The 15645-nt window shown below is 34.7% G+C and overlaps 1 protein-coding gene across 1 annotated transcript; it reads right to left on the bottom strand.

The window, feature by feature from the left end:
• Positions 1–19: 19 nt before the first annotated feature.
• Positions 20–11265, bottom strand: LOC107864235 (pre-mRNA-processing factor 19). Its single transcript, XM_016710561.2, has 18 exons — positions 11011–11265; positions 10818–10903; positions 8510–8581; positions 8346–8408; positions 7615–7701; positions 6079–6220; positions 5742–5863; positions 5450–5566; positions 4381–4476; positions 4170–4229; positions 3110–3184; positions 2145–2249; positions 1928–2044; positions 1732–1809; positions 1522–1618; positions 952–1003; positions 620–690; positions 20–514 (listed from the first exon to the last, which is right to left on the bottom strand). Exons 1-18 carry the CDS (start codon positions 11021–11023, stop codon positions 402–404), a joined length of 1566 nt encoding a protein of 521 aa, XP_016566047.2. The 5' UTR covers positions 11024–11265; the 3' UTR covers positions 20–401.
• Positions 11266–15645: the final 4380 nt, after the last annotated feature.

The raw sequence follows: 15645 nt of genomic DNA, 5'->3' as shown, positions 1-15645 counted from the left end.
CTAGCAAGGAAAGATCAGGTAACAGAATGCACTAGTATAAATTGGAAACTTTAATGTCATGTATATCATTAACGCAATGCGATATCTACTTTAGCCGCTAACATTTGCACCCCAATATACTGTAAGTGATCAATAGCCATTCAGAGTTTTGCTTCCAGAACGGACAATGGTTACACAAGAATGATACAACAGACTATCCGAGGAAGTTATTGGGACGACTAAATAAACTCTGCACTTCAGATGTAATCCCAAGTTTATGGTATGTCGATTAGCCTGCCCACCCGAAAACTCAGCAAAAACTAGAAGAATTACATACTAAAGAACCGGACCCATTGACCTCCTGCCCTCGAGAGAACACAGTAATCTTGCAGCAGATGCAAAGGCAAAAGCTGTGTCATCGCCTAATCCTCCATTTGATCCTCAACAGGCAGCCCAAATATTCTTAGATTATGGTCCATAGATCCAACAGCTACGTATGATGCATCTGGACCAAATTTCAGACATGTTGCTTTGCCTGCATTAGATGATAGCAACAACTATTATCACCTTTATAAACGCATGTGCAACACATGTAACCCCAAAAGCACATTTAAGAGTCTAAAATGAGAGGAAACACTACCTGTGCCTGATAAGTCCGGGAAGGTTTTGATGTGATTCCATTCAGCTTTGACACTGGCGACTTGATAAACTCTGATTCAGCACAGAAAGAAATGACATTAACTCTAATTGATAAAAATAGAACTCCGGGGATCACTTGAGTACATAATGGTAATTCAAATATTGATAATTGAAGTACAATGACAAATAATCCACCCAAGTCTCCTGGTTTCTACTTTTTTTAATTATTATTGAGCTATGCTAAAGTCTTTTGGGACCCAGAAAGGGGAAATGCTTTTTAAGTCGAGAAAAATGAGAAGTATCCGATTACATATATTTGTGTAGATGTCTCACCGTATATCTGAACCTCCTAAGGCAAGATAACTTCCACTATGGTCAAATTCCACTGCAAGTAAAGGGAAAAGCAGAAACATTAGACGACTTTATATGCATATAAAATTACTATGAAATTTATGACAAGTAGTTAAAAAAAAACATTCCGAAAGATGAAGGTAAGAAAGAGTTGATCTAACACAACTCGAAAGGAGCCTGAGTCGTAAACAATATGCAAACGCAATGTAAAAAATTGAAAAGCAAAGAAGTAGACTTTTCAATTAGAAAGCTAACAGAATATAGAAAGTGAATGGCCCATAAACAACAGTGGAACCTGAGATAGCATACTAAACACATACAGTGCTAGGTTAAGGTCAACGCTTACTAGACTAAGAAGGAAATGTCACATAGACGACAGTGAGTCCTACGTTATTATGCTCCAATATACAGTAATCCATGAAACCAAATTTTTTATCTTCCTAAAGTACTCAATGCAGATAATAAACTATCTTTATTTACGAACTACCAAGCTTCTTTGATTCGTAACATGGATTCAGTGACTAGCTTCAGTAGAATGCATTAAATGTATACCTGATTGAGTTTGCGTGTTTTCATCGTAGGGAGAGAAAGTTCTAAAGTTCTTCAATTTGCGTAAATCCCAAAGTTTAACACCATCTTGAGCAGCAGTCTGATGATTAACACAGAAAAGGGAACCTCACTCACAAGTTCAATCATAAATTGCATTTATACACAGATGAAAGGAAGATTATCAAAAGCTTAATTCAGTGTTAGAATACTCACTGCTAAGAAATAACCATTTTCTGAAAAGGAAATAGCAGTTACAGACCCCACATGGCCATCAAATTTTGCAACGTTTGCCTGAAAAGAAGCACCCAAAAAAAACACATGCACACGCAGAGAAAGCAAACAGTAAGAATACTTGGATAGAAGAAGAGGAATGACATGAGCAGTCATGATGCCTTTGAGGCAAACAGACCTGACTTTTTACATCCCATATCTTGACAAGAGACCCTGAAGTCCCTGTTCCAAGGATCAGACCATCAGGGTGGAAAGCTGCGGAAGTGTAGCCCTCAGATTCTGAAGCATCTGCTACCTGCATTTTGAAATTTTATTTAACTAGTAAATTTTAAAAGTTTGATGATTCCAGACATCTAAACATTTTTATTGAGAATGAGGCCAGAGGAAAAAGAAACCTGGGTAAGGCATAAACCAGACGAAAGATCATAAAAGCACCACGTGCTATCAAGAGAAGCAGTCACAAAATAATTATTGGTTGCATGGACAGTGACAGCTTGCACCTGCAGTCATTGGTAGATCTATGTTTAATCATTGATTAAAAGGTTTGAAAATGAACTTATATGAAGTAAATTCAGTGAAAGCCACAACCTAAAAATGAAGTAATGTTAAAAAGCAAAAGGTGAAGGCATTTTCACGGGTCTGCAGAACTTATATTCGATGGCATTTAGAGCCTAACACTGATTTCCACTTGAAGCATCCTACTCACCCCTCATTTCCCAAAAATGTTTTTACTTTTTTATTTTTGAACTTGCTTTCAAGTAGAATGTCGATAAACTTTTGAAGACATGGAGGTATGCATTCAACAGGTGGAAGCTCACTGTGAAACTAGTCTGGTGACAAAATAACAACTAGCAAGGACAAAAGAAAACGTTTTTCAATTTGATAGTTGATCCGACAGTAGATAAAAAATCTAAGTCAACCTTACCATTGTCAAAAAGAAAAAAGAAAAAGATAACACTCCCAAGTAATTTCGGATCAAAAAAAACAATTTTTCTACCATGCATAAACAAATTAATCTACTCTTTTAATACACAGGCAAATATAGAGAACTACAATTTTGTAGTATAATGAAGCATTAATCCAAATATATTAGTTCCATCCCATCTTTCACTTCTTAAAGATCTATTCTACCATTCTCCTATCTACGCCAAGAAAAGAAATATCCAGAAAAAATCGAATACTGAATGGGGCACCGAGATAGATGATCACCACTTACAAAACTCGTTAGCTTGTTTTCCTGAATCAATATTAAGTTTTGTGCAATCAAATACGACATTAGCTGCATTTTGATATTCGATAATAAAAAGGTATTTCAATATAACTTCCAGTATTGTTCAATGAGATGGTAATATGAGATTACCTCTGCTGTATGATCCTTCAAGACATGCCTACAGTCATAATTTTCATTTTCAGAACTTTGCCACACACGAACTGTCTGCAAAACCCAGCTACACAGTTTAGTAATACATTGAAGGAACAATGCAACTGAGACTAGCCATGCAACTGTGCATTAAGAAACAAAAGCGTTACTGCTTATTTTTTACTACTAAGCTGGGTTCCAAACCCATCTGAAATGACAATAACCTTTGAATCTAAAGTTGTTCAGTCATAAACTTCCAAATCCTACTGCTAACCAGATACGAACCTAGAGGCTAGAACTGAAGGATAAAGCAATCAATAAAAACATTCCTTTTCCTTTTTATTACCGTTCTATTCTTGGAAGCATATCAAAGAGTAAATTTAGTGACAAAATTGAAAGGCGCACCATCCAGTAACATCGACTCCCTCCATTTCAAAAAGAATGACCTACTTTCCTTTAGTCCGTTTCAAAAGAATGACCCCTTTCCTTTTTTGGCAATACATAAATTCCAACTTTCCACAAGGCATGTTTGAGACCACAAGATTAAAGGACATTTTGGTACACTTGGCATAATTTTAATTTAAGACCATAAAATTCAAAAGTCTCTTTTATTTTCTTAAACTCATTTTCAAGTCAAAACACGTCATTCTTTTTGAAACGGAGGGAGTAATATAATTGGCTCATGTTTGAAGCGGAGCTTTGGAGTAACTGGTAAAGTTACTACCATGTCACCCAAAGGTCACGGGTTCAAACCTCGGAAACAGCCTCCGGCAGAAATGCAAGGTAAGGTTGCGTACAATAGATCCTTTTGGTCAGGCCCTTCCCAAGACCCTTTGCATAGCGGGAGCTTTAGTGCACCGGGCTGCCATTTTTTTCTTTAGATGTTCTTTAAAAGTGAACCCATTTTCAGTAAATTCCAAAAAAGTAGCACATAACTAACTACCATAGAAGGGGAGAACATGCTAAAGATATAAGCTTTAACAGGACGACGGAAGATGAAGGCTACTATTGAATGAGAATGAATGTTCAACTCGGATTAAAGAGAAACAAACAGGTTTACCTTATCTGCTGAACCAGAGACCACTATTTCACCATCAGCCGCAAATTTTACACTGGTAACCTAGAAAGGCAGAACATACTGAGACAGAAATTCTTGCTAAGAAACATAGCAAACGATTATCAAGTAGTAGTTAAAAGAGAGAGAGAGAAAGAGAGAGAGAGAGAGAGAGAGAGAGAGAGAGAGAGAGAGAGGTATCAATAAGATGACAAACCCTCTTCGAATGACCACTTAGTGTTGATATGATCTGTCCTGAAGGTCGATTGAAGACCACAGCATTTGAATCAACTCCACCGGTAGCAATTATATCCTGACAACATAAACTGGAAGTTAGACATGCTGCAAGAAGTTCAACCATAAATATGGACCAAAAAAGCATAAGATCTAAGTGGCCCAAATAATTGAACGTCTGCAACATTTGACTTTCTCATGAATCAAATATTTCATCTTTTAAGGAGTTGCCTGTTATTTTTTTTTTTTTGATCAAGTAAGAGATTTCATTGATCAAATTTTTCATCTTTTAAAGAGTCGCCTATTTTTTTTTTGATCAAGTAAAAGATTTCACTGATAATAACAAGGCCATCTTGGCCGCATACAAGGGATATACCAAAAAAAAAAAAACAACAACAACAGACCCAGTGTATTCCCACAGGGTGGGGTCTGGAATATACCAAAAAAAAAAACAGAACTACAAAATCCTCTATACAAACAGGAACTAAATGGGTGCACCAAAAGAAAATAAGGGATCGGAGACTACTTAGATGACCAAAGCTCATCTCCACCAAAACTATTCCTTCGTATTGATCTAAAGTGATACTGCTGTTGTTTGAGCAAGCTCTAGATCTAACTTCCTAGCTCACCTTCCGAGTACATAGCTATAGGAAAATAGTACTGTAAAACCACCTGTGCCTAGTAAAAAATTTATAGTGTTTATCTAGATAAACACTCAATATTAATGTAGGGACAAAGACAACTTTCTAATGGCAACCGAATTATGCAGAACCTATTAATATTATGCAACTGTGCTACAAGTAGAAATTTCAAAAACAAATGACTCATTAGCTAATGTGAAACCCAAATGGGAATATATTTTAAGTCTACATCATTGGATCCTTAATTTGAGTCAACAAAAGTGTATTTATCCTAATACTTCGCAGGAGAAGTGCAAGTACGAGTGCCAGGTTCACACACCCGCATTGGATAAGAACCCATACAGATATTGTTGTATCTCCCTTGTAGACAATGAACAACAAATCAAGGAAAAAACAGAAGAAAGAACTTACCTTAGCATAATGAATATCTAAAGACAAAATGCCAGGTTTAGTGGTTTTGTGCAGAGGATAACTATTCAATTGGGTATATCTCTCCACAGCATCCACTGGGGCCAATGTTGCTGGTATCTGGGTGCGAAAAGAAAGTGAAATGATCATTAATCATCTAACTGGGAGAAGCAGCAGCAAAAAGTTAAAAGTATAATAACTACTTAGATTAGTTTAAGGAAGGAGCTATGCGGTATCAGAAGAGAATGAGGAGAAAATACTACTTATAAGGCCCTGTAGGCGTGTGTAGCAGTACCTGTCGTTTTTTCCTCTGTTGTGAAAGGGCAGCATTACATTCTGTAAGAGTCTCAATGACAGAGTGTGATATTCCAGGGCGAATTTTCTTGCCCTCAGGGCCCATCTCCTCATCCTCAGCAGCTATTGATACAAGTTGATAACATGAATCATAAGTATGGGAAAAGAAGATGGCATAAGACACATAAAAGCTAAGTTGCTTGGACTCTTCAAAAATGTTGCCGCACCCGTGTCGGATCCTTCAAAAATACACTATTTTTTTGGAGGATCTGACACGCATCCGTAGACATTTTTGAAGAGTCCGAGCAACTTAGCATAAAAGCATAAAAATCAACTACCTCTTATCCCATTGCTTAAAGCAGTAGTGCCAACTGCTGTAGTGGCTGCCATTGGTATTTGTCTTTGAGCCTGGGCAAGAAATGCCCTTGCATCATCCCTTTCCTTCTTCAGCCTTGCAATTACCCTGCATGCAGCATCATGCTGCCACGATAGGACAAAGTTATCACGGCATGTACCAGATGAAGCAAGCAACAACTACAAGAATGTAAAGAATGTACAGTGAGAGAACCAGGAGAAACTTGTACAGATGTCAATTTTAGAGATTGAGAAGAGGGAACAACTTCGGATTTGAAGACGGGTCAGAAAACAGAAAAGATGACAAAATGAAATTAAACAGTGAATCGGAACCTGATTATAGGCTCAAGAAGCAACAGTACCAAATCTTAGGATGCTAATTTGTCCTCAATTTGACTCCAACAGTTATGAAGACGGTGTCGAGGCAAGCTTGTGTACACCTCAGAAAGGCTTAGGCAAAGGGAAGAAATCATCTAGTACTTGTGGTCTCCATTGAGATTTGAACCTGACACCTAGTACTTCTCAACTCACTTCATTAACAACTAGCTACACCCTTGGGGAAGAACAACCAACTTAAATAAAGCCCTAAAACATCAACAGATCAGAAACACGCCAGTGGATATCTCATATCACTCTTATGGCAACCAGTGGGACATTAATCTTTTGTTCCACTGTATGGAATAGAATCATAGTTAAATAAATGGGTCAGTACCACAACAAACAAAACTTCAGACCCCTTTCCAAAAAAAATTCAGATAGGTTAGCTTCAAATTCTTTAGTTTATCAAGCCCTAAAATGTAAAGCAACAAAGAAAAAATTCAACTAGATTTAGATGTTTTGATTTATTTATTTTTTGAAACTGGTATCATGGTAACATTGTATTCTTCAGCATTAAGGGATATGCTGGCCACCACCAAAAGTATTACAAAGAAAGTAAGAGAAGAAATACTTACACAGCTCCTATAAAGTCCACTAATTGGATCTCATCATCTATATCTTGTTCTTTACACCAAAAACCTAAGGAAGTGATAACTTTCCATTTAATATTTTCAATAGTACATTCTTTCCCTTCAAAGATTCTCCGGTTTCTTTCTTTCCATTTAATATTTAGATGTTTTGATTCTATTTTATATTTATCTGGAACTGCAGCAATATTTCCTTTAGATCTTCATTTGATGTTGAATGATTTCAGATATTTGCTGCATGAATAATCTGTAAAGCTGGTGGAATGGGTCTTTTTGATACATTATATTCAAGATCATAAATATACATGGATTTGTACAATCCAGACAGATTTCTCAGTCAACCAAAAAAAGTACTATTCATGCTTTGTAAGACCTAGCTTTCAGAATCTTCAACTTGTACTTCCTCTCTCCTCTTTCATCAATAGTACATAAGGCTGCCTTAATGTCCACAGCCTGAGGATGCACTCAAAGTTTCATGCTATCAAAGATGACCTCAAGGATGACTCTCTAGAATAAAGAGTTGTAGATGCTTAAGAATATGTAGGCCACTTCTACCTGATATAAAGCATGGCTCAGCTCTTGCCTAGCAGTATGCAATTGTTGTTCCAATGAAAAATTTGATAGCATCAGACCATCCCATTCCTACAAGATAAAAGAAAAGTAAGACCACAAAAGCATCAAATGAACAGATGCTCCAAGACAAATGGTAATCCAATTTAGCATCCACAGACTACAGAAGCATCAAATGAACAGATGCTCCAAGAAAAATGGTAATCCAATTTAGCATCCACAACACGCAAAGGTTTTTTTAAAAAGTACTACTTGATAAACAAACAGTTATACTAAAGAGTAAAAGATCAAGAATAAGCTAAAATTTATGCTGCTGAATTTGCTTTATCATATGTAATGATGTCAAAGGCATTATTTGGGACATTAAGACTAAGTTATGAGCATAAATTTCGAGATGATGATGTTAAACTGGGAGGCATGCCACAATCTACTTGAACAATGAACTAAAACAAATGCTTGTCCAATCCCTTTAATTAAAAAAAGTAACTTCTAGAGCTACGGAAAATACCATGAGAAATTTGCTTAATTTTCCACCAGAACACATAAAGGTAAATCTTCGCAGAAGTGCTTCAGACTATTTCAAGGATTATGGCTAAGAAACATAATGTAGCAAAATGAAAATTGAGTAGCCCGGCTCCTCAGCTTTACACATTAATGAAGTTGAAAACAAACCTTAGAAATGGGAAGCAGAAAATCAAAGAACAAAAAACACGTACTATTTGAAACATTCCCAACATCCCAGGAATGCTAGCAGCCTGTACAGGTCGGGGTTTAACTATCTGCAACAAGTACCAACAATAGTAAGCTCCATGATATAAACCCATTTGAGATCATGCGATAAAGCTAATCCTGCACATTGTAAATTTTAAAACAGTATTACCTTGCCAGTTTTAACAGGGATAATGTCATCCACTGTCAATGGCTCTCCAGTAACAGGACATTTACCAAAATCCTGCACAAACCAAAAGGGCGAAAAGACTAAGAAACGAATGTAAAATTGAGAAAATGCAGCCTTCAGCTAGAGATCAAAATATACCACTTAACCCCAAAAAGATGGTAATATCTCCCTCCAGACAACAAGGAAAATCACCCCGCAAGAAAGCTAAATGAATGTTAGTCTTTTTGCTCAATATTTTCACTTCTTGATTAAGCCTGGGTTTGCGCAGCTTAAGTTTCTATTAACTATTATGGAACACATTAGGAGAGGAGCAAAACGGGGGTCGGGGAGGGGATAGTGACCAGTTTCAATTCTGCACTGGATAAATATACAGTTAAGTTTTGAATGAAACAGAACCCAATTGAACAGAATGAATATGGAGGAATCATGACGACCCTAAATTGAGGCACAGCGGTTTAATTTTCGTTAATAAAGTAGTTTCAAAGTTTCTCCTTCAGACCTTCCTATATTTACAATTTACATCACACAAGCTCGGACATGCAACATTTTTCTCTACAAAATTGACCACAAAATCAACCACACAAATCAAATTAAAATCCTACAAGAAAAAGAACACACACTGTACATACCATTAAAAGATAAGGTTAATATTCTGACAACGTAGAAAAAATTTAAGCTATTAGTCACTTTAACATAAATTACAGATAACTCTCTATAGCGAGCATGGATTGATAACCTACAGAAGATGGTGAATAAAACAAAGGTATAGTTTGCCACCTATAAAGGAAGGTATATAACAGGGGGGTTTTCAGTACTACCTAAGTACTGGTTTATAATACAAATGTTACCTTTTTAACAAATTATAAAAACTATACTTTGAAGTTTGTAGAAGGAGGAGGAGGTCCAGCATTCAGGTAAAAGGCTAGTAGTAAATAGTTTCGCGTCTTGTCTCTTGTTTCTCATGCTAGTAGTACTAGTATTATTTTCAGTATTTCTATTATTTACTACTTCTGTATTTTTTTTATTCCCCTAGCATCAAGAACGAGGTGACGTTGTCCACCAATGCTAGAACAAATGGGAAGAAAGACCTCATGGTACTCAACCCACTTCATTGCAGTAACCCACACCCTTGGGTGCTTACGATTGCTGAATTTCTCGCTTAATTTTCTAATACTAATTTTTTTATTACTATGGTGTCCGAGTCATCTTTTGCGCACCTCAACTAAATCCATTGGATTCACCGGCAACCTAAGTTGCTCCGATTCTCCAAAAATGTTGCCGCATCCGTGTCTGATCCTACAAAAATACACAATTTTTGGAGGATCCGACATGCACCCGTTGACATTTTGAAAGAGTCCGAGCAACATAGCCGACAGCAGCTATCAGGTAACTATGTCCACCTAGGCTGGGAAAGATGGAAACAATCACCTGGTGTTTTTTCATCTCTGCTGAGATTTGACCCTAAGACCTCAGGCTCGCAACCCACTTCATTGACCACTAGACCACACCCTTGGGTGCTTGGTTTTCTACTACTACTGATTGTCTCTTATGCCTCGTTTTTCTTACTATCCTGCTGTTATTACTACTTATGTCTCCATAAATGTATTTTTTTTTGGTTTCCCTGAGCTAAGGATATACCGAAAACAACCTCACTACCTGGCCTGATAAGGTCTACATGCACTCTATCCTCTCCGGATCCCACTTGCGCGACTATACTAGATATGTTGTTGTAATTTGTACAAATTCGTATAGTTGTCCAAAGTATATAATTTTAAAAAGTCCATTCTTAGTTTTCTATTATTACTACTTGAAATTCCTTACGCCTCGATTTTCTTACTATCCTACTGTTTTTACAGCTTATATCTCCATAAATGTAGTGTTTTTCCTACTTATACAAATTCAAATACTTGTCCAAAGTATATAATTTAAAAAAAAAAAAAAAAAAACTCATTCTTAGTTTTCTATTACTACTACTTGTTGTCTCTTACGCCTCGGTTTTCACTGCTTATATCTCCATAAATATTGTGTTTCTACTACTTGTACAAATTCATATACTTATCCAATGTATATAATTTTATTAAGAAAAATACCATTCTTAGTTTTCTATATTACTACTTGTTGTCTCTTAAGCCTCGATTTTCTGACTGTCCTGCTGTTTTTACAGCTTATATCTCTATAAATCTTGTGTTTTTGCTACTAATTTAAATCCCTATACTTATCCAAATTGTATACAATTTAAATCCATAAATAATTTTAAAAAAAAAAAAAAAAAACCGGAAAATGAACTTACAGAGATGTGTCTTTCGATTAATCGCCTCTCGAAAAGGAGTCCGGATTTCTTTGAAACCACTGGATCCTCCGGCACCTCACCGGAAACTGTAACCAAAAAATTTGCAAAAAAAAAAAAACAAAGAAAAATAGATGTATATAATGGAAAAATATGCATATAGAAAAAAAAAATAGTTAGAGAGAGACAAGCTTACTTGAACAGTTCATTGTAGATGGAGAGAGATGAAAAGGGGAAAGAGGTAGCGAGTTAGGGTTTAAGCAGCTAAAAGGAGCTGATGCACAGTTAGGGGATTTTTTTTTTTGTTTTTGAGGGTTTCGGATATTACAGGGATTAGGATATGGTATGATCCGACCCGACCCGACCCGACCCGACCCGATCCAATCTTTTTTCAAAAGGTTAATCTTTTTTATTTTTACAACAATAAAATCTAAACCAATTTGACCAAAAAAGAGTCATCTTAGATATTGGTTGTTTAGGGTGGTTTGATACACGGATAAGGTGCGATATTTTAGAATTAAGTTTGGTATTAAGGGATCGTTTGATTGGGAATAAGTTATTTCAAAATAATTAATCTCAAAACTAGCTACTCTGAAGAGTTATTCCACCATTTATATGGAATAACTTATCGCATCACTAAGGTATAGGTGGTGAGATAAATAATTCTGGAACTAACTAGTACTTCCAACCAAATATGAGATAAAATAATACTGCATTTTATCCTCGAATTATTATACCTTATACCTCACACCAAACGACCCCCGAGGGGTTGTTCAGTGTGATGAATAAGATATAAATAGTCCCGAGATAAAATGAAGAATTATTTTATTCCACTATTGATTGGAGGTATTAGCTAGTTCGAAATTATTTATCTCATCATTTATATCATAGTAATGGGATAAGTTATCTCATATACATGGTGGGATAACTAATGTCAGAATGGCTAATAGTGGGACAACTCTTTCCCAATCAAACGACTTATAAGGGTCGTTTGGTTGGAGCAAGTTATTCCGAAACTAGTTATCCCACTATATATATGGAATTACATATTTCATCACTACGGTGGTGGATGTATAAATTACAAAAAAAAAAACACGACTTTACTTTCTTTTATTACACAATATTCCAAATCTTTAAACTAATTACAAATATTTCATATTTACAATTTCTCTCTCTATAATCCATACATAACTTTACCTTCCACTTCTTACGCTTTTATTTCCTTAAAAGATGTCTACAATCACGGAACCTCAAATTCTTATTTCTAATTCATAAAAAAACCTACAAAAAAACAACCTTAAATCCTATCTGAAACTCCTCCCCCCACCCCCACCACCCCGCACCAATCAGCCTCCATGGCCGATTTGTAAAGTTGTGATTTTTTTTATAATTTTTTCCTAATGTATTGCTCCTTTTGTTTAGCGATATCTATAAAATGTTACTCCATGATTGATAAGGGGTTGACCTTCACTGGAGAGTGCCAATTGGCGAAATAGTACAATTAGACAAGTTATGATATTACAACTTTTGCACAGAGAAGTTTTTGCGCTCAGTCTTTAAATTTGATTTTTCTGAGTGTATAGATGTACGACGGAATAAGATAGTAACATTTTTGTTTCATTCGTTTCTTATAAGATAGTAGTTATGTGTATTGATAGTACTAAACGTCTTTGTCTTATACGTGGTAACATGCACAAAAAAATCCGAATCGCTGCTGGTGATATCATTCTTGCCAGAAGAAAAGAAAAAAAAAAAGAAGAAAAAGAAGGTATGTATATGTATGAAATTTGACATTGCCGAGGTTTTTTATATCATACCATATACATATGTATGAAAGTTGTTGCTTCATCCCATATACATGACATTATTATGTATATGAGCTCATATACTTTAAATTTGTTATATTTACGTGGTGAAACAAATATATAATTTATGAAGTTATGTATATGTTATGCATTAACAGCGTTATACATAACAAAGTTATGTATATCAACTCATATACATAATTTTGTTATGTATATAGTTGAAACAGACACTGTTGGACTGTTGTATTTTCAGAACAAATATATTACAGAGTTATGTATATGTTATGCATCAACGGTATTATATGGCTCTATTAGACAAGCTAAGATGTGTTTATTTCAGCCTATATACATAGAATTGTTTTGTATATGAAAGAATATTAGGCATGAATATTAAGCATGATTTTATGTTTGCAAGTTTTGAAAAATTTTGTTTAAGTTTTGGTGCATATTAAACTAATATTAGAATGCAATGTATATTATTACAGGGAAATGCAATTGTCGAAATCAATCCGAGATTCCCCAATTTCTAATTCTGATCGTTGAAATTGATTTGTTGTTTCGAAATTTTGAAATTGAAAAGCTGTTACTGAATTTAAGTGATCCATTAATCACAATTACATAAATATAGTGTTAATTGTGTTATAACTTTAAGGCAGATATTTTATTTTCTTCATTAAAGTTAAATCAGTTAGTTCGTATACACAAGTAGTAATGTCTATGATCGAGAATTTATGTATAAGAATTCGGAGAGAGAAGTTTTAATTGAAAAAAGGGAGACAAGGTAATTATGTTTCAAAATGATGGGATTTATGTTATTTATACATAAAATAAATTCTGAAACAAATTAATATCTCCAGTCAAATGCAAGATAAAATAATCTTGTATTTTAATAGGAGACTATAATACCTTAGACCTCACACCAAATTTATATCATATTTGGTTGAAGGTATAAATTTATTCCGAGTTAATTTATACCATCAATCAAATATGGATAAAATTTAATACCAAATTTAGGCCCCCTTTGGCCATGAAAATAATAATTTTTCGAAGTTGGAGTTGATGTTGTGTTTTGCCATGAATATAATTGAAGTTTTAAAAAAAAAAAATTGTGAGAGAAATAGGAGTGAAAGAAGTGAAAACATATTTTTCCTTGTTTTCACTTTTCAAAAACAATTTCACTTTGTCCAAACACTACTATCTTCACCAAAGTGAAATAAGATTTTGAAAAAAAGTACACAAAATTCTCTTGGTCAAACGCCTACTTAATCTTGGGAGATCCCAGGTTATCTCATCCAACATGGGATTGTACTATCCCACCTCCCATATTATATAAATTAGTTCACGAATTATAATCTCATGACTATAATTCCAGAATAATTTAGTTTGCGTATCAAACCGCCCTCCTACTTTATCGTACCTTTTAGGTTTATTATTTGGTATTTAATATTTGTATTAAGATTCGACTAAATTTAAATTCGTGTATTGTCAATCCATTTTTGGATAAGGCACCTCTAGCAGAATCTTTTTTCATTTTTAGTGGTTTGAACCATAAAATTTATTGGGTTCGAAATTGAGAGGGCGTCATGCGGAAGCTCATAGTTTGCAAATCAAGACAGTGATAATTCAGATGACAACATAAAACAATACTAAAAAAGACATATTATTGATATGGTTTGGTCAAACGACTTACATATTGAAAACTGATATTGAAAAAACTTAAAACATATTGGAAGAAATATCTCCCTAAACAAGACTCTTTGAAGACTACATTGTGAATTCTATTGTGTTATTATATGAGAAGGGGTCTTCTATTTATAGAGTTCCAAAATCTTTCCTCTTAGAAAGAGGTTAGCCAAATATGAAAATATTTATATCTTCCATAAAAGTATTTATGGTTACTTTTATTTTTCTTACAAGAAAAAGTAAAACTTAATTTTGGTAAGAAAGTCAGGGCAAAAACCCTAACAAATCTCTCATTTTTGGCTTGATTTTCTTCACTTAATCCACCTTCTTCACATGTTTTCATACATCACTGCTACTTATCATGATTAAAAGTTGATATGGATTAAAAATTAGAGCGCTATGCATTAAAAATAAAAGCATGGATTGATATTATTAGAGTCTTGTGTTATAAGTAAACAAGGTTGAAAATGGAGCCTTGTATATTGAAAGTGAGCACACGTTATAATTGAAGCTCATGCATTAAAAGTATATGCACGAGTTGAAAGGAGCTCAAGCATAAAAGTTAGCAAGGGTTAGAAGTTGGAGCCTATAAACATGAGTTGAAAATTTATTTTTGTTTTAAAAATGGATTAGCAGCAGGATTGTTGAAAATTTATTAGAAACTTTTCTCCACATGTGGCTAAACAAAGATCTTTATTATCATCAAATTGTTGCAACTTTGATCTTAACATGTCCTCAGTCTGAACCATTGGACCATTGAACCATGATCTCTGATACCACTTATTGGGTTCGAAATACTATTGGACCATTGAACCATGATTTCTAATACCACTTGTTGGGTTTCAAATTGAGAGAGCGTCATTTGGAAGCTCATAGTTTGCAAATCAAGACAATGATAATTCAGATGACAACATAAAATAATACTAAAAAGGATATATTATTGATATGATTTGGTCAAACCACCTACATATTGAAAACAAATATTGAAAAAAAAATAAAACCTATTGGGAGAAATCTCCCCCTAAACAAGACTCTTTGAAGATTACATTGTGGATTATATTGTGTTATTATACGAGAAGGGAGGGTGTTCTATTTTGATACGATAGAAACAAGGAAGCATAAAACATACACCAAAATCAGTCCACAAATTCAAGAAAATCGAGGACCTCTTTGGTGACCACTCTCGAATTCACTACCAACGACAAGAATACAAGATATAATGGTGTATTTGACACCAAACAGACACGAAACATTTAAGAATAAGGAGATAAGAACAACAACAACGACAACAAGTTAACAAAAAGTCATAGTTTCACTAGTAACAAGAACAAACGGTTACAAGT

This window comes from Capsicum annuum, chromosome 3, assembly GCF_002878395.1.
Source record: "Capsicum annuum cultivar UCD-10X-F1 chromosome 3, UCD10Xv1.1, whole genome shotgun sequence".
Taxonomy (NCBI): Eukaryota; Viridiplantae; Streptophyta; class Magnoliopsida; order Solanales; family Solanaceae; genus Capsicum; species Capsicum annuum.
The sequence above is the reverse complement of the archived record's forward strand: the minus strand, read 5'-3'. Positions and strand labels throughout refer to the sequence as shown.